The sequence below is a fragment of the Nymphaea colorata genome, chromosome 11 (assembly GCF_008831285.2).
Source record: "Nymphaea colorata isolate Beijing-Zhang1983 chromosome 11, ASM883128v2, whole genome shotgun sequence".
NCBI classification, from domain to species: domain Eukaryota; kingdom Viridiplantae; phylum Streptophyta; class Magnoliopsida; order Nymphaeales; family Nymphaeaceae; genus Nymphaea; species Nymphaea colorata.
The window spans coordinates 13,148,581-13,168,849 of NC_045148.1; the positions used below are offsets into that span (position 1 = coordinate 13,148,581).

The 20,269-nt window shown below is 37.9% G+C and overlaps 1 protein-coding gene across 8 annotated transcripts in view; it reads right to left on the reverse strand.

Annotated features, from left to right (window-relative positions):
• Positions 1 to 19,880, reverse strand: part of LOC116264085 (pre-mRNA-splicing factor ATP-dependent RNA helicase DEAH10-like) — a 35,332-nt gene extending 15,452 nt beyond the window's left edge. The window contains exons 1-10 of one of the 8 annotated variants that reach the window (XM_031644049.2): positions 19,723 to 19,867; positions 18,669 to 18,745; positions 16,609 to 16,719; positions 15,759 to 15,818; positions 15,268 to 15,413; positions 12,033 to 12,079; positions 11,738 to 11,818; positions 8,427 to 8,643; positions 7,283 to 7,691; positions 167 to 370 (exon numbers count right to left, since the gene is read on the reverse strand). In XM_031644049.2, the coding sequence (XP_031499909.1) occupies positions 167 to 370; positions 7,283 to 7,691; positions 8,427 to 8,643; positions 11,738 to 11,818; positions 12,033 to 12,079; positions 15,268 to 15,392 (1,083 nt within the window). In that variant the 5' untranslated portion in view covers positions 15,393 to 15,413; positions 15,759 to 15,818; positions 16,609 to 16,719; positions 18,669 to 18,745; positions 19,723 to 19,867. Of the gene's footprint in view, positions 1 to 166; positions 371 to 7,282; positions 7,692 to 8,426; positions 8,644 to 11,737; positions 11,819 to 12,032; positions 12,080 to 15,267; positions 15,414 to 15,758; positions 15,819 to 16,608; positions 16,720 to 18,572; positions 18,746 to 19,509; positions 19,663 to 19,722 lie in introns of those variants that run through there. The other 7 variants (XM_031644050.2, XM_031644048.2, XM_031644045.2 and 4 more) reach the window with 7 other exon arrangements.
• Between the last annotated feature and the right edge of the window lie 389 nt (positions 19,881 to 20,269).

A 20,269-nucleotide genomic window follows, 5' to 3' on the forward strand; every position in this document is an offset into this window, starting at 1 on the left:
ACAAGGGAATAACAAATAGATAAACTTAAGAGATTTACTTCTGAATACACAATTGTCAAGAGAAAAAAAAGCAAATAACTGTGATATTATGTACATGGTGAGTGTTTGGTACAACGCCTGTACATGCACATGTTATATGATGCAAATCAAGGACGAAAACATGTACCTTTCGGAATCCATGGGGAGCTGGTTTAAAAGCCTGCATTTGTTGCTCAGAAGGAAGCGCTGAATAAATAGGAACAGTGAAAATTTTTTTACTGTCATCAGCTAAATGTTGACAACGATCCAGAACAAGTCTTTCCACCGACTCAATTTCTTCTTGCCCAGTTAAGAACACAAGTATGTCACCTGAATCCTCCTCCAAATGGATCTATTACAACTTGAAACAGGAGTTAGAAATTGAATCCATGATTCAACAAAATGTGCAGAACTAGACAAAGTTACAGTATATTGAAGAAACAGCTTTTAGTGTAAATGCAATATAATCAGCAAAAGAGAAAAGAATGATAATCAGTTTCTATGTCAGTGTTATGTGACACTCATATGTTCACCAAGACACCTAGCTTTTAAAACCAATATTTTAAAACTGGTGACTCGGAAACGACTCATTCATTCTTGAATTGTGACTCAGTGGATCAACTCGGTAACTCAGGCTGGGTTTTGTTAACTATTGTTTTTAAAAGAAAAATAAAAACAATATATTACTTGTCATTTAAACATAAAAATTTTGTAAAATGGTTTGATTACATGTATAATTCATACCATCAAATACTAAGTTATATTTTCTAATTTTTTTTCATAACCAGAAATTGCACAATTAAGCAATTGCTCCTACTCTATAATTGCATATTTCAAAAAAACTGTGGCAAGAATCAATATGTCAATGAAAAACAAGTCAATACAAATCAAACACTAAGATTAATATATTCAACATTAAAAACTATCTAATGGTTAACAAATTCGACATGTATGTTAATGACTTAATGTTGTCAAAACTAAAAAACCAAAAAGTAAAGAGTCCTATGTCTTAAAAATTGAAATAAATGCACTATACAATAGGTTAAGCCTAATTAGCTTTAACTTTTCATTTATAAAAAGCAAATTTAATAAATGAACAATGATTCTAAATTCTTATATTTAATAAGTTAGAAGATTCATGTCAAAAATTAATTAAGTAATTAATAAACAAATCACCTTGTTAATTACAAAAATACAAAATTTTATACTGGACTACACTGAGTCAAATGAGTTTTGGCCGAGTCAAACCAAGTTTCAGCAGAGTCAAACAGAGTCCAGTTTGTTAGCGTATGGGGATCGGGTCTGAACAGACCCGATCCATTCTCCTTATATCCACACGCCTAAAGCTACTAGGCGGTGGCTCTCTTGTAATTTTTTATCTTTTTATGTACAAATCTGTTGTACCCTATTAGGGTTATTCTTTAATTAAAGATTAAGTAACGCAGGGCTAAGTTAAGCCGGCTGCTCCCTTTCCTCCATCGTCTTCTTTCATCCTCTCTTCTCAACATATCTGTTTTGCATACGGAGAGACGAGTACTTTGTGAAGATTCTTACATGGTATCAGAGCCAGGTTGCATCGTCCTCCGGTGAGTGATTTCAGTTTGATGTGATTAGCCCTAATCTGCCCTAAATTTTTTTCTTTTCTGGCGTGATCATCCCTCTTTTCAGTTTCTGCCCTAAATCTTGCGTGATTTGCCCTAATTGATTTGCCCTAATCGTTGTGCCCTAATCTTCTCATCGTTTTGCCCTAATTTCTGTCGTTGCCCTAAATCAATTATGGATCAGCCGACCCCCTCTCTTCTATCTTCCAGCTTTCTCTCCCAACTTATTTCACAAAAGCTGAATCATAGTAACTATTTGACTTGGAAACGTCAAATAGTCCCTTTTATCAAAAGTCATAGACTCTACGGGCATATCGATGGGACCACTCCAGCACCTCCTATGTATATTGACCGTGAAGTGAAGAAAACCGTAGTGGGAGATCAAGCTGCTGGGGCTGCGGCTATGAGTGAAATCAGATTTGAATATGAAACCATTACTGAAAATAATCCTGAGTATGAAGCTTGGCTGGCTCACGACCAGTCTCTTGTTGCCTATATTACTTCTACTTTGTCAGAGGAAGTATTAGGAGGTATTGATGATGATTTAACAGCCCTAGAGTTGTGGTCTACCCTTGCCACCACGTATTCTCAAGTATCCGAAGCACGTTTTCTGCAGTTAAGAAGGCAATTTCAGGACATCAAGCGTGGGACGCGTACTGTTTTGGAATATTTGAATGAAATTAAAAGTGTAAGTGATCAACTTGCTGCCATTGGACATCCCGTCAGCGACAAGGACAAAGTGCAACAAGCCTTGAGTGGACTGGGAACAGATTTTGATATTTTTTGCACAGCCTTGGAAGTCCTACCTATTCTTCCATCTTTCGAAGATCTCAAGGCTAAGTTATTCCAACACGAAGCTAGTCGTGTTCAGCGACAGAATTTGATTCCTTCCAACAGTCACAATGTACTGATCACAGGGACACATGCATTGCAAGGGAATCGCACTCGTACTTGGATTCCTCAGGCAGGAATGGGAAGAGGGATTCTCCCAACACCACAGGGCATGAATACTACATCTGCCACATCTAGAAGGGTTCCGACTTGTTTCTATTGCAACAAGAGGGGGCATGTAAAGTCAGAATGTTGGCACAACCCACAGAACAAAAATAATCAGATTAGACGTGAGAACAAGGCAGCAGCAGGGTCAGCTTCATCATCATCTGGATCTAATGTTTCAGCAGACGTACAACAACTCCTCATGACAGCCCTGTCTAAGCTTCATTTGAAACAAAACGAGCAAGGAGAATGGTATGTGGACTCTGGAGCAGCAGCCCATGTTACTGGTGACGCAGGTAATCTCTCTAGTGCTCTCCCTTATTTAGATAAAGGCTCAGTTGTCACGGGAGATGGTTCCCATCACACAATATCACACATTGGAAATGTACAAATTTCTATGGGCTCTTCTTCGATTCCATTAAAGAATGTTCTTGTTGTTCCAAGTGTCCAGAAAAATATTATTTCAGTGTCCAAGCTTATTGATGATACTCAATCCTCTGTTGAATTCACACCCTCTTCTGTTTATGTCAAGGATGCTCGAACCAAGAAGACATTCGCTGAGGGCACTCGCAAAGGAGATATGTATGTCCTTGAAGGAGCTCCACAGATGTCAAAATCTCACCCTTCCGATTCATGTTCTCCAAGTCATAGTGAAGTCAATGTCACAGAGTATAATAAACCATCCATTTGGCATGGTCGGTTAGCTCATTGTAGTCAATCTTTTGTTCGAAGTCTTGTTGCAGACGGGCTCTTAGATAAGTCCAGTCTGAGTTCTGTCAGTGAGTCCAGCATGTGCTCGAGTTGTCATATCTGTAAGAGCCATGCCCTTCCTTTTCAATTAATAAATAAAAGAGCTCCAAAGGTTTTTGACACCATATATTCTGATGTTTGGGGGCCTGCTCCAGTTCCTTCTTCTTCTGGGAGTAGATACTATGTCATTTTTGTTGACTCATATTCCCGATATACTTGGATCCATTTCATGAAACACAAATCAGAAGTTTTTCGCCTATTCACTCAATTTCATGCCTTAGTTCAAAATAAATATTCCAGTAATATTGTGCATTTTCAATGTGATGGTGGTGGTGAATTTATTTCTAATGAATTTACTGAGTACTTACTAGATAATGGGATCACTAGACAAATTTCATGTCCGCATACACCTCAGCAAAACGGAATTGCTGAAAGGAAACATAGGCATATTGTTGAAAGTGCACTTAGCATGATGCATGAAACAGACTTACCTATGACATTGTGGACCGAGGCTTTCCATACGGCTGTACATGTTATAAATCGATTGCCATTGGCTTTGCTTGATGGAAAATCACCATTTTTTCTTTTACACCAAGAGCAGCCACGTTATGAGGAGTTGCGCGTTTTTGGATGTGTGTGCTATGTGCATGTTGATGTTTCCTTGCGAAACAAATTTCAAGATCGTGCTGTTTTATGTAGATTTATAGGGTATGCAGAAAATTACAAGGGTTATAGGTGTTACAATCCTAAAACTGGGCGTGTACATATTTCACGGCATGTTGTATTTGATGAGAACAGGTTACAGGATCCCAAGGCTACTTCTGTGACACTCAAGGACAAAAATGAAGTTTATGATACTTGGCTTCATGCTGAAATCTTAAGACAAGGGGCATCAATGTTGACTGAGCACAATGAGCAAGTTGTTAATGAGCCCGAGACATCTGTAAGTAGTTCCTTGAGCAGCACTACTTCCTTGGACAGCATGCCTTCATCTTCTCAGCCCAGTGAGCCACCTATGCATAATCGGTTCTCAGGCCTGGTGTATTCTAGGCGATCAGTTCCTACTGCAGTTCCACGCCAATCACAACGCGTGCGACATCCTATTGATAGATGGGTGAGCTATAACAGTTTTTCTTTGGATTTTCAGCTGTTTATGACAGAAGTCAGCAAAAAGGTGGAACCAACATCTTATCACAATGCGAGTAAGGAAAAATGTTGGGTTGAAGCTATGAATGAGGAAATGGCAGCCTTGCATGAATGTCAGACTTGGCAGATTGTCCCTCGTCCAGCTGATAAGAATGTTGTGGGATCCAAATGGGTTTATAAACTGAAATATAAACCAGATGGTAGCATTGATCGGTATAAAGCACGACTTGTGGCGCGCGGTTTCACTCAGCAATATGGGGAAGATTATGATGAGACATTCAGTCCAGTCATCAAGATGGGAACAATCCGTGTCATTATTTCTCTTGCAGTCTCGTATGGATGGCCTCTCTATCAGTTAGATGTCAAAAATGCTTTTCTTCATGGAATTCTTAAGGAAGAGGTATACATGGAGCAACCTCCCGGCTACACTACTCATGATTCTCAAAAATGGGTTTGCAAATTACACAAGTCTCTATATGGGTTGAAGCAAGCTTCTAGGTCATGGTTTGATCGTTTTTCTCATCACATACAACAAATTGGTTTTCTCCGAAGCTCTCTCGATCACTCTTTGTTTATCTATTGCACTGGAGAAGCTACCACCTGGTTACTTATCTATGTTGATGATATTGTTATAACTGGGAATTCTTCTTCACATATATCTTATGTTAAAGGTATGTTGAAGCAAGAGTTCAAGATGAAGGATCTGGGAGAATTACGATATTTTTTGGGTGTCGAACTTGACAGGACAAATGATAGTTTGACTCTTACACAGCACAAGTATACCCTTGATGTTTTGGATAGGGCAGGTATGACTAATTGCAAACCCATCACTACCCCCAGTGTTCTGAATACTAAATTGACTGCATCTGATGGAACTGCTGCATATTCCACTCCCACATTCTATCGCAGCATTGTTGGTATGTTACAATACCTTACCTTTACTCGCCCAGACATAGTATATGCTGTAAATCAGATTTCTCAGTTCATGCATGCACCAACTGAAGGACATATGGATGCTGCTAAGCGGATCCTACGGTATCTCAAAGCTACTCTTGGAGATGGACTAGTCTACACCAAATGTTCCAATGTTTCTCTTGGACATAGCATATATACATATACTGATGCCGACTGGGCAGGCGATCCCGATGACCGACGATCAGTTTCAGGTTTCTGTCTCTTTCTTGATTCTAATCTCATTTGTTGGAGCAGTAAGAAGCAGCGTGCTGTTGCACGATCTAGCACTGAGGCAGAATATAGAGCAATGGCTGCAGGGACGGCTGAAGCGTCATGGTTACGTCATTTACTTGGAGAGCTCAATCTTCCTATTGTTCGGTCATCATTACTATGTGACAATCAAAGTGCGATAAAAATTGCTTTCAATCCCATTTTGCATAATCGCACCAAACATATAGAGATTGATCAACATTTCATTCGACAGAAGGTTGAAGAAGCCGAGATCTTGCCTACTTATATCTCTACCAATGAACAGATAGCTGATCTTTTTACCAAAGGTCTCACAGGGCAGCATTTTTGGGATTTGAAGAACAAGTTGTGCATGATCAAATCTCATGCACAACTTGAGGGGAGCTGTTAGCGTATGGGGATCGGGTCTGAACAGACCCGATCCATTCTCCTTATATCCACACGCCTAAAGCTACTAGGCGGTGGCTCTCTTGTAATTTTTTATCTTTTTATGTACAAATCTGTTGTACCCTATTAGGGTTATTCTTTAATTAAAGATTAAGTAACGCAGGGCTAAGTTAAGCCGGCTGCTCCCTTTCCTCCATCGTCTTCTTTCATCCTCTCTTCTCAACATATCTGTTTTGCATACGGAGAGACGAGTACTTTGTGAAGATTCTTACACAGTTGAGTTGCTCGGCAGGTTTTTACTGCTTAAAACCACATATAAATATAAAAAAAATGTCCAAAGACACAGGACACAGCCATGCACAACATATAAAAGAATTACTTCCGAAAACCAAAAAAAGAAATTCTCTTGTTGCTGAAATATGTTTACCATGTCAGCCTTCAAAATGACAAGTCTCACGTTACCTGATCCCATCCCTTGGTTTATGCAGGCACAAAAAGCGGTCTTTTGAGTTTTGAGGAAAGAAAAGTGTGTAATAACATAAGCAGGGAGAAATAACGCGTACTAAGGCTTCAAGAAAGGCTCAGCTTTATGAAATATGTTGCCAACTTACCGTGCACCTTTTGCACTACAGAGTACAGACATCAAATTCTTAGAAAAACACCATTTCGTTGTTAAAAAATTTTGGTGGTTCACAATTCCCAGTTAGAAACTCAGAGAGTATAAACCCATTATGCCAACTTCTTACACCCACAAAATATCAATAAAAGCATTTGCAAGAAAGGAGCAAGACGATTTTCAACTAAAATTTGTTTTTGCTTCTCTTGCAGGCTTCAGTTTGTGTCCATTTCCTGAAGAAACAAAATTGATGGCTGGAATCCCATTAGAGGAAAATTTGAAGCAGAACCATACAAATGGAAAACCGCTTCTCCGTAAAAATGGACCCAAATGTGAGAATGTAATTTACTTCAATGGCAGGTAAGACTTGTCCATTGGAAAGAATACTTTTTGTGTATATTATACTGATACCACTTTGTTTTGCCGCGGACAGGAAACAGAATTTTGTTATGGAAGAAGACTTCATAAGAGGTTGTGCAATAAACGCCTTCAAAAAAAAAATTCCTTGAATTTCAAACAAAAGAAATAAAAAGAGAAGTACAAATAAATTTAAATCCATAAGTACCTGAAATATGGTAATCAAAGCTGCATCTATGTAATCCTGCTGAGGAGTGTAAGTATACAGGATGTCCACAGGGTATTTCCGTCCTTGAATATGGACAGCTTTTGCACCACCAAGGTACTCAGAGAATCCCCTTGCATCAAGACTAGCAGACATGACAATCAACTTTAAAGGGCAACCTGAGGGAGATGCTTGGCCCTTCCAGCCATTTCCTATTCCAATTGATGTGTCTTCATTGGAGTCTATATTATCGATGTTCTTGACATTGTCCTTGTTCATGACTTGCTGTGACCTTGATTTTTGAACACTTTTCAAAATGCCTAATAGCACATCTGTGTGGACTGTCCTCTCATGAGCTTCATCAACAATGACAACTGAATACTTAGAAAGTAGAGGGTCCAACAATGCTTCCCTGCAAGCAAAATGCAATATATCCACCTTGACATTTCAAAGATAGCAGACATTAGGAACTTAAGACAACGTGCAAGACCAAACATGAATAAATTGTTATGAAATCACCTTTTAAATTGTAAAGGTTTCTTTATTAAAAACATTATAAAATTTGCTTTGGAAAAAAAACTAATAATACTTTCAATAGCTTGCTAAGCTTTGAATGGCCAGGGGACCATTCTATTTTGAACCTTAGTTAACAAGATCAGAAGTCAAACTCAGGTTGGTCAAGGCCCTCAAAAGACTAGTCAGGGCTACTTGATCTGAGTCAGGTCTAAGATGGTTCACTAAAATAATATTGATAAGGCACTAAAGAAAGGGTTGGAGCCTTGGAGGTAGGTTAAGGGGAAACTATTAAGGAAAAGAGGAAACTTGGTAAATTTTTATATCTGATGGTTCATGGTTCAAAACATATTTTTTATAAGAAAATGCACTTTGGAAACTTGGTCAAAAACTAGTCCCTATCACTGGTGATGGGCCCAACCAACTGATACCTAGAGATTAGTCTGTTCACCAGCACCTACGACAACTAGGCAATTAGACGGACCAACTAGTCACTGAGTTCACAGCTAAGCTGTGAAGTGTGAACTACCAAATTCCAAAACCGCAGACAAGATAGACAATCAAGAACAAATGGAAGCATGGTGATGAATGCAGAAAAGAAAGTTGCAGAGCTCAAAGGAAACAAAAGAATCACCTTAAAAGCATCCCATCTGTCATATACTTGATCCTCGTAGCCGAAGATGTAACATCTTCAAATCTAATAGAGTACCCAACTTTCTGACCAAGTTCAACACCACACTCTTCAGAAACACGCTTTGCTACAGTAACTGCAGCCACTCTTCGAGGCTGAGTAATGCCAATAACCTTACCATCACGACAGAATCCCCCACTAAATAAGAACTGTGGAAGTTCTACAACAAACACCACTCAAGTTAGCAAAACAGAATGATGCAACCACTTCCTCACGTTCCAAGGAAACCAGAAAATGGAAAGCACCACTCAGTTCAATCTTTTTTTTTTCCTAACTGTCAAAACAAAAACACAACTGTAATGCCATGCTCCAAAATGTAGTGATCTATGTGAAAAAATAAAATAAAGGCTCTGAACTGCCCAAAGTATTACAAAGAATGTTCTGGAAAAGATTTTCCTTTTTAAAATAAATTTATGACGAACTTCCTATTTTGTAGTACAGGTACCTAGTCTTGTGCCTAGGCTCGCCTAAGCCCCTAATGCTTGACTAGTCGGCTAGGCTGGCTCCTAGGTAACATGACATGCAATCTGAAAACGCCTAGGACATTGCAAGGGTGCCTAGTTTTGCCTATGCACTCTCTTTCTTCAGAAACATAAATTCTTTTTTCTCTCTTCTCCAACTTCTTCTTCTTCTTCTTCTTCTTCTTCTTCTTCTTCTTCTTCTTCTTCTTCTTTGTTTGCAATCTGAAGGCTTTTTTCATTTTTCTTCTTCTCTACTTTTATTGCAAATTTTCTCTTCCTCAATCTTTTTGGTGTTGCATGTGATTTTGTATTACAAAATTATAAGTCACACGTATGTAAAAGAGAGAGAGAGAAAGAGAGAGAGAGAGACTAATGCTTTCTCTGTTTATTAGAACAATGATAGAACACAGTTTTATGACAAGCACTGTTAACATGGAAGTTGTAGGTATGTTAGGATTTATGTTCTCTCTTTTGAAGAAGAAAATCAGATGAGTAATTTTAGCTTTAGTTTAGGCTTTTCGGTTTTAGAAATTAGAACTACAGATTTAGTTGTTGGTGTTTAGGAAATCATAAGATTTTTCATCCTCCATGATAATTGCAATGCAGCAACTTAGATTATAAACTTGCTTTTTTATGTTATTCAATCTTTAACTTCAATTATTTAACTTTCTAAGTTATTCTTCTAAACATTCAATTATGTTTAGTGCTAACTGCTAATAAATGTTCAATGTGTCAGTGTTTATGTGATTAAAAATGTTGTCAAAGGGAGCGTAGCCTTCTGTATATGCTTAACTAGTCCCCAGGGTTGGCAGATTGCCTAACCTGGCTGTTACTGGGCAGCCTGCCGTCTAAACACCTAGGTCGTTACCTGCAGCACCTTGGCTAACTCAGGTACTCAATAGCCTAGGCTTCTTTACTTCAACAACCTAGATCTTCTTCTTGTTTCTTTTAATTTTCCTTCTTCTTCCTCTTCCTTTTTCCTGCTTTGATGCAGATTTTTTCCTCGCCACTTTTTATGTGAAACATAATTTTTGCAAAGTATAGATTAGTTTTATGTTGTCTTAGTATTTTTAACTACCTTGCATTTCTTGTTTAACAAAACTATAATATAAGACAGTTTTACGACAAGCAAGGTCAGCATGGAAGCTGTGAATACTTTAATGGTTTATCTTCCCCCTTTAGAAGAAGAATACATTGGTAATTTTTTACTTGAGTTTATTTTTAGATTTTAGATATTAGAATTAGAGATTTAAGTGGTGGGCGTTTATGAGAACAAAAGATTTTCCATGCTCTAAAGCATTGAAAAGTGTTGATAATAAACCGTATAGTTCCTCTCTTCACATTATTTAATCTTTAAACTTCAATCGTTCAATTTTATTAAATTTGATATTTCAATAATCTAATTATGCTTATTATCATGATATCAAATGTTTAACGTGGATATCATCATGTATTTAATCATTTTCTTGTTATAAGTTCATGTCACCAGTTGTTCATTAACAAACACACCAAATTACCGTTAATTTTAAAAAAAATATATTGCATTTTACTGTTATTTTTCTTCCTTCTGGCACCACTTAATGTCCCTAGTCCCATCCACCTATGGCTGAAGCTATCTGAGAGTAACACCATGGCTCGATCTGTAGCAATTAAGGAACACGATACCAGGGATAAGTTTTCAGGTGTCAACATACCTGGGCAAGCTGGCATGTCAGCAGGCCCCTCGATTGACTGACGTTAATTGCGAGGAGTGAACTCCTGTTCCACCGCTTGAGGTAGCAGGCTGCAATGTGTCGCTTTCTCACTCATTGCCACACCGATTGGCCCCATGTCCCCAATGTTGACAAGTTTACACTCAGATGCTTCTTCCTCCTCCTCGATGTGAGCCTCTTCCTGCCGTTCCCGGCTCATATAGACCCAACGGAAAGTGGCCAAACAAGGCTCCAGGCACAAATCACTACCTAGCTTGCATCATACGCTTTTAACCACATAGGTCGGTGTTAATGGTATTCGGACTGTTTAATGTGCCTAGTCCCACCTAGGCTTCCCTAGGTTTTATGCTTACCCTTATCTTGAGAATAAAAGTTTCCACTCAAAGGTGCGCCTCGGTGTGTCTATGCCTATACCAGGGTGCCCTAGTAGATGGCAGATAACATAAACTCAACGATCAATAAAAAATTTAATTTTCTTTTATTTGTTCCTTATCTCTTTTCTCTTCTTGCTTCATGCTCAATTAAGCATACAGCTAGGACCAGTTTCTTTTTCTTATCTTTTCCTTTCCCATTCTTATTAAACCATCTTTGAATTAGTTGCATTGTGGAAGAAAAAGAAAAGATATAGATGCAATCAGTTTCATCATATCCAATACTGAATATTTAATTTTCTTTTATTTGTTCCTTTATCTCTTTTCTCTTCTTGCTTCATGCTCAATTAAGCATACAGCTAGGCCCAGTTTCTTTTTCTTATCTTTTCCTTTCCCATTCTTATTAAACCATCTTTGAATTAGTTGCATTGTGGAAGAAAAAAAAAAGATATAGATGCAATCAGTTTCATCATATCCAATACTGAATAATCTAGTTTGACATATCCAAAACTAGCACGTCCAAAGTATCGTATGAGAACAGATTATTTAAACACAGTGCTAGATAATACACCTTCAGTGCATACTTGTAACCCTTGGATATAATTTCCTTATCTCCAGACAAGAATTTACCCGAGCATGGAGGGAAATATTCAAAAGCATTATCTGGTATTATATATTAAAACTTAAAAGGTTACTAAGAAAAAACTTACGTGTAGTTTTCCCACTTCCTGTCTCACCAACAATTACAAGTGTGTCATTCTTCCTCACCTCCTCCACAATTCGTTGCTCAACTACAGGAAATTCACATCCACGCACAGATCAAAGTCCAGACAAATGCAGATACACCACTTGCTAGAAGCAACAGAAAACTTCATATCTCAAGATAATCTTCTCTCCCTTGTCAGAGAACCCATTTCCCTGCTTTGTTGATAGGATGAATGGTATACCATAAAGCATGCTTAATATGCAGTTACATGATAATTTTGATTTTCTTAATGTCAATACCTGATGCTATGGGCAAGGACCGTCTTTGTTTTGCTATCTCCTGCCTCCTGAATCATGCAAACAAAGTACGACAAAGAATTCTGATTAGTTCATTTACAAAAATATTAGATTGTGAATCATGCAATGCCACAGTTTGTAAGTATGATATTTTATACTCAACAGTACCTGGATCATTGACTATGTCAGAAGCTAAGAACAAAAGCAGCACTAACTATTTCAGCTACACCCTCAAATAAGAATAAGATAACAGAAAAACTGTCCCAAGATATCATAATAAGGCCTTTGTTGAAAAAGACGTCGGAGGATTGCTGAACAGAAAAATCATCTAAGCTAGTGTGTTCCAGGTAAGGACCTCAAGAAAGAATGACAAAAGAAGTCAACTCAAAGTGTTAGGCACCGGGTATGAGATTGGATCAGATCCCTACGGGACTGATCCAGTAGTGCTTTATATACATGGTTGAAGGACCTGAGTTGGGAATCATCACGAGCATTGAGTGTCTGGCCCCTCTGGTGAGGGAGATCCCTGATCGGGGAGTAGGGGTGAGTGTGTATGCATTGTTGGGTTTCTTTTGTGAAGGGGTGGTCCTTGTTATCATGGCTAACACAAAGAAGCATGAATGCTTAGTAAGTCATTAGTTAAAGTAGATACATGCATAGCCACGTCACAGAAATGTTCTAGTAAGACTTCTGTGAAAAAGATAACATACAGTAAACTGCACAGAATAGTGCTGAATCTATTGACAAATGTGAAAAGATTCACAGAAAGAAAACGGAATCCTGCATTTACCAAAGCAAGCTGAAACTTAAAACAGTAAACTGAATCAGGTCCAATAATTCAGTTAAGAGGACACACTTCACATAGGTATAGGCATGACACATAGGCATAGGCATGAATTATAACCTTAGTTGTTAAGGCGTGGACTAGTCCATGCCTAGGCGTGAGTCCACACCCGTCGCCTAAGTCCATCACTTAGGCAACATGTGCTGGACTGGCGCCTAGGTGTGCCTAAGCTGGACTAGATGCTAGCACGCCTAATCCATGGGAAGGTGAAAAGTCACCTTCAAATTAAGTCCTGTAATTTTATTATACACTGTTATACCGTATATACTTATATTATATGCAGTTATATTATATAATATCTATTCTTTAAGTATACTTCATTGTACGTTAATTACATATTCTATATCAACTCATCAAGTGGAGGTTCCAGCCATACGTTAAGTACATATTCTATAAAACCAACGAATTGTTGTATATTCTTACGTGCTCTAAAGCATATTTTGTGGAACCTATGCCAGCCTTCTTACCCATGTTAAAACCTAGGTTTATGGAAAAAAGACCACCAGGTTCTCTCGTTTCGTACATTTCTGGTAATCAGAGAAATACGTGCACACCTCACTTTTGCAACCTGAATACAGATTTATTTTTCTCATTTGTGAGGGTGTTCTGTTTGTTATATGTATGTTATATGTACAATCTGTTGTAAACTTGTAATGTATATTATATGTACTGATTTGATATGATTTTTGTTTGAAATGATTCAAATGAAATAGTCTATAAGGTGTATAACTGAAATAGTCTATTAAGAAATGCAAGCATTGTCCAGTATGTAAACAAGAATGATGTGTTTGTGTTTTCTTTTGACTATCAAACTAAGGCATCAGCTAGAACAGAATAGCACAGTTTTCCAGTATGTAAACAAGCTGGAAATGTATTGTTAATCTGTCATGTAAACAAGAACAGAACAGTTTTTCATGTTTTACTTTTTGACTTTACGTAAGAAGTATAATCATTCAGTTAGAACAGAACAAAACGATTTTTCAAGTTTTACTTGGAATAGAAGCTTACAGTTCAGTCAGTAAGTACATAATTTTATTATGTAATGGTTAACATAACTAAAAAAACAAAAAGAAAAAATTGCCTTTTTGCCAAGGCACCCAGGCACCGGGCGCCTTAACAACTAAGATTATAACACAGGGCACCATGCCACCAAGAGTGTCACACAATGATATTTGAAAGTGTCATATATGCACACCCATACACAAATATTTATTACAAACACACATACACAAACACACACACAGAGACAAGTAAAAAACATTTATGTAGATGACTATTTAATACTTCTATCTCCTAATAGAGAAGAGGAGAAGGCTTAGTAGTCAAAGTGCTGTCCAGTCACCTACAAAAAGGACTAGGCAGTGCCTAGATGGGGCAAAAAAAGTAATGAAAGAAAAAGAGGAGGAGGAAGAAAAAGGAGAGTAAAAGAGAGGAGCAAGAAGAAAAAAGGAAAAAATATGAAAAAAATTAAAGAAATGTAAAAATAGGAGAAGAAGAAGAAACAAAAAGAAAAAAACTACCACATTTTTTAAGGGACCAAGCCTAGTTGAAAACAAGGCAGACTAGGGACCAGGCACAATTTTGGCTACTAGGAAAGGAGACCCGTCTGCAATCTCCTGATCATCTAAGGATCCTATCATTCACAAGAGAGTCTTTTCTTCCACAAGAGAAGAGAAACCAGATAAGCCATGGCCCTCCTTGCACCTGTTTTCATGTTCACTTACCATACCAATATACCATATTTAAATGCTTTTAGAGGCAACCATCGGTTGCAGTTAATAGCAAAAAGCATGTTGAAGAAATATAGGTTTTTCCTTTTTTCAAACAGATAGAGGGAGAGATAGCCTCTCTCACCACGAAGACCACAGGAGCATAATCAGTTCAGCACTTTGGCTATCAGAGATTGTCATATTTGCCCTCATGTCAGATGCCCACACATGTGAACCCTTGGACAACAGGAGCACAATCAGCATCACACTTACGGCAGACACAGCACATCTCCGGCCCTTGTGATTTCAAACACCCCGAGAATCCAGGTCCAGAGTTGAGCGTGGGCTGCAAACAAGCACATACTATGGATGTAATGGACTGGACTAAGTTTAGAACCTCTAGACCCATGCCCATGCATGTGACAGTGATACTACCATTATAGATGCTTGATAGAAAACTCCATTTTGCATAGAAGATGATAATACTCACACTGAAAGCCACTATGCTCAAGAAACTAAAAGACCAAGTAAGGCTTCCAATGCAGCATGCCAAAACACAACAACAGGAAGGCATCTTCTAGGTTAATATTTTTGTTTTCTAAAAACAGATCACAACTGAAGAGTGATAATACTTTAACAACAAATAAACAAAAGCAAAAAAATGTAAGATTTAAGCAAAAATGACCTCCGCAATGGATCATTCCTCCCTTTGCTCCATCTGACATTTCTGTTGTCAAGGCTGCTGGTTTCCACATTACTGTTTGCATGGCAAAGCGATCGCTGATGGGAGAAGCCAGCCATGGAAGGCATTGATTCCTTCTCAAACTCCTCCTACACCACGAAGTTATTTCAGTTTCAGTAATTGGCTATAAAGTCTCATGCACAAAAAAATTCCTGCTAACCAAAAACACCTGATATTTATCCAATTTTTACGATAATTCAAGACTTACAGGGGAACTTGTAGAAACTATTAAAAGTAAGTTGAAACAAAACAAAAGTCATACACAGACTGCATGGGAAAGAAAATTAGCAATATGGCATTATGGGTTTTTCTTCTTGTGCTTGGGGGAAAGGATTAGATATATAAATCATGAGGTTGTTAAATATAAGGACATCAAAAGAAACATCAAAATGGAAGAATTGGAGTACACTAAGATCAGAAACAGCGAGGCTCACCTGCTTGACTTCAGTTGGACCCTGGGAGCACCTACTTGCTTAACTCCTTTGTCCATTGTTCTAAAATATCCAAGGGTAACTTATTTCAGGATAAACAACCGTCCCAATTCTAATGGAACCACAAAGAAGATACGGAATAGTTAAAAAAGCATGTGGATGGCAGCCAATCAATATCTCTTAATGCGAGGAACATTTAAACAGGGAAGAATATGGAAGAAGATGAAGAAGCGGGAAAATAGCATAGGATGAAGAAGGGGAAAGAGATTTGGCAGACATAATCTTATGGAAGTAGAGGAAAATAGCATAAAAAACAAGAAGAAGGAGAAGAAAGGAGGGGAAGTTGGCGAAAGAACTTGGATAATAGCATGTGAAGGGGAATAGGAGGTGATGTCGTGTCTCCAAAAAGCACAGAAATCAACAATCACCCTGGATTCCTCTCTCCCACTTACTCCTCAAAGACGAGCATAGAGAAGAAAAATGTGGGGATGTTTCGGGGTTTAAGTTTGTTATATTGTAAAAGATTTTGGTATCTAGATAATGATATGATCACATCAATGAAATCTTAGATCAAAGGTGATCTAAAATCCTGGGGATCTTAGATCAGGAGTTTGTTTTAGCAACGATAGAAAGCACAAGAAACTAGAAGCACCTTAGATCTATTGTTCGTAACAACTGGGGATCTTAGATGCACTATCTCTTACATAAGATACTTAATCAACAAAAATAAGCATCTAAACAGATGAACACAAAATTTTATTCCAGGAAAAAAGGTATTTTAATGTCAAACACCCTACCGTAGCCACACTTGATTAAATTACCACTAGACAGTATGGAGAGTGTAGTTTCATACCATCATTTCTGATGAAGGGAATATAATGCAAGCCTATCGGTCAGCAGTCATTGCCTTCGGAAGATCTTGCTTATATGCAAAGGCAAACATGACAGCATGACACAATTCGTCCTGCAGAAAACAAAAGAAATCATGAATTCTCGTGATAAGCAGCAATTCATCACACATATATATATTTTATATGTACATTGTACTATCATAGGTCATACACTTTTGGATGTTTGATGTATTATTGTATCTATAATATATGTATATGTCATATGTGCATAGGTTTTTTATGTATTTTTCTTTCTATGTATTCTTCTGTTCTTTTTCTGCCCTTTTCTACATTTTTATTTTTCCTTTTGTTCAGCTAGTTAGGAAGCTAGCTGTTGGCTGTAAAACTAGCTGTTGGAGCTGGCCCAACAGCTAGCTCCACTTTCCTCTTCTTTATTCTGCTCTATATATAAAGGGACTTGAGTCCCTTGCTTTGTAAGGCTCTTTGGCCTGGGTTATGTTATGCTTTAAATTTCAGCAATCTAATTTATTCTCCAATAGCTTGGAGGATTTTCTTTGTCTGTATTATTGGTGTGGCTGGTATCTTCAAGTGCCCGTTTTTGGGACCTTTCTGTCTGCTAGCTCAGTTCTGATTTACGTGGCATCAAAGCTTTGGTTTGGCCTTAGATTTGCTGATTTTGAAGATTAGTTCTTGCTGTCCCTCGTGACTGTAGAGTTCACCAACTGTTTGGTGAAATCGCTAGGGCTGAAAATTGACGTTTTTCTGCTGCTGTTTCTGCATAAAGAAGAACCTGCTTTCTTGCTGGAAAAGATGCTGATATAAGCATGTATTTCGGGACAGTTGTGGCATCATTTTTGGTACTGTCACAAGTTCTTTTGTTGCTGTTTTTGTGGACATCTCTCTCATCAGTGTTCAACAAGTCAATCACAATAATAGAAGGTACAAATCATGGATGACAAAACTACCTATATTCCTCACCCTAAGCTTACCTCAACCAATTATATTCAATGGGCAAAAACTATGGAACACTTTATTAGAAGCAAAGAGTTGTGGGAACTATGTAACACAATCCTGAGATTCATTGAAGGGGCATTTGAATGCACAGTATCTAAATGTCTGGCATTAAAATGTGAGGCATTTAATACTATACGAGGTATTTAGAAGGTGGAACAAAAGTTCCATCTTCTATAACCCAAGTGTGTGTTAATACTCTTTAAAATTTTCCAATATCAAGATTACTGTATCACCCACCGAAGACTCATGCACAAAAAAAAAACAAGAGAGAAGGAGAAGAGAAGTGCCAAAGATTGGGGGGCATCAGCAACTGTCTGCTAAACCCTAACATTATATTCAAAATCGATCTTTATACCATGGACTAATAAGTCCTACTAAAAACATAGAATTTTACAGCCATGTCATTAATGAGAAAACATAACGTTAAAAAGGAAACAACACCTAATATGACATCTGGATCTGGATCCAGATCCGGACGTCACCCAACCCTTATACACGTTCTAACAAATACATGGGATAATTATTCTAGGTATTATTATTTCACGTTTGATGTACATATTATTAAAATACCATTTGTAAAATCCTACCTTTAACCGTTGAAAAGAACCAACCACCCATCCTCCTTACTATTAACGACCATCCACCTTAAAAAAATGCCCGTCTGAGCGTGAATAACAGTCAAACAATAACCAACATTAACAGTCAAACAAGTAGTATATCATGTGTATGCTCAGTTCGATCAACAAACAGTTCATTGTCGGCTTTTGCTATTGAAAAGAAAATTGCACTTTTAGTACACATGCCGGCCAAAGGTTATCTCATTTACTAAGAATCATTCACCGACATGTCATGGCAAAATGAAAGGTTTCATGGAGTCCGTCCAATAGAAGAAATCTGCATCCAGCTAGTGAAACCAGTTCATACTACCATCAACATAATGAACAACCCATACCCAGGAAGTAGCTTTAGCTTCCACAGAAGCCTATGCACTCCAATCATCTATAATTGGAAAATTCTCAATGTCTCAAAATCTTCATCAGCTATATACCATTTAACAAATAGAAGCCTGAAAGTGGCACTATCATTTCCTTACAAAGCCGATAGCTTGGTACTGGTAATAAGAACCTGAAAGCATTAATGGCGACAACATGAGACTAGTCTCCATCGAAAGTAAATAAGGATGGAATCAGATGTATCCAGCTTAATTAGAAGTTAGAACAACCTCGGTTTCTAGATTAAGCGGAAATGGAAGTGCAGAAACCAACTTTCATCTTTTGATGGCAATTCACCATGGAACAATAGATTGTGTCGTGCCGCTAAAAGATCAAATACCCTTTTTTTTTTTTGCCAACATTTCACTTCAATAAAAACAGATAAAAGAAGTAGCATGCCCGGTTATAACCATGCGATCTACTGTAATCTCTAGCGTGATGGAACTTAGATATTATAGATATTAATTTCATGTTAAATCTAATAGTAAGTTGTGTAACTGTCTGCCGTTTACAGGCTTTAGTTTGTAGGCTTAATCGCCGTCAATGCATCACGATGTTCAGAAAGAAAACTACCACAATCTAAAAACAAAATGCCCCGCATTGAAGGCAGTAAATTAAATGGGTCCTCCTCCATCATTTACCGCGGATTTACAGAACAGAAACCGTTCTAAAAGGAAAAGTCATGAAACGTAAGCTGCACTTCCAACTCCAGCTTACTCTGCAACCCAAGTATCTGGGCTGCATGTCGCCATTACTCATATTGTTTCATTAACTCACTTAGAAAAGGAAAAATAGAGGATAAACGAAAGAGGGAAACAGTAAGCCATATCATATATATACATCTTCCTTGGTTATGTGATTCAACAGATGCAAAATAGCCAAATGTGCCGGTGATACCTGAAACTACAGAGGCAAAGACCGATCAGCGACACTTTGGGTGACCCATCTGGGCGTTTCAGAAAGGGTTGGGGCGGTGGGGGGAGAGAGAGAGAGAGAGTGGGATAAACGAAGGTACAAAAAAGGGGATATAACAAGGCCTTCAAAAAAGCGAGACGAAGAGAGGCATGGCCAGAAAAAATCAGACACAGAGAGAGAGACTGAACAGCTTACCAGAAAGCGGCGGAGGGCTGGCTGCTGAGGAGGATGCTTTTCCAAAGGTACCAACGCTAGTGACCAAATACTATGGAGGTAGAACGCAGGAAACTGCCATGGGAAAACGCCCCAACAGGTAAAAACTTTTTTCTCAAAAAAAGAAGAAGGGGTCCGACCGTTTTTCTCGAGCAAAGTTCCCTGGATCCGCCCTTTTTTCTTTCATTTTTTCTATTTCACTTTTATAATTTAAATGTAGGGATGATTTTGTCTCAAAATTTATAATAGATTGATGAAATGGTATGTTACAAGATTCCTTAAACCTGTCCTATTTTTTGGACAGTTTTACGTAACAATTACTTACGCTGTTTGGCACTAATAAAAAATTGTTATGTTTTATGCGTCTACAATAATATAATATCTTTGTAAGTGTCTAATAAACCTAAACAATTTTTAATTTAGATACATAAGAACATAATATAACTATTCCCAAACAGGCCCTATAAATATTTTATAAATTTGCCACAAAACATGTCCTTCTTAATCCCAAACTAGTGTAAAGATCAAG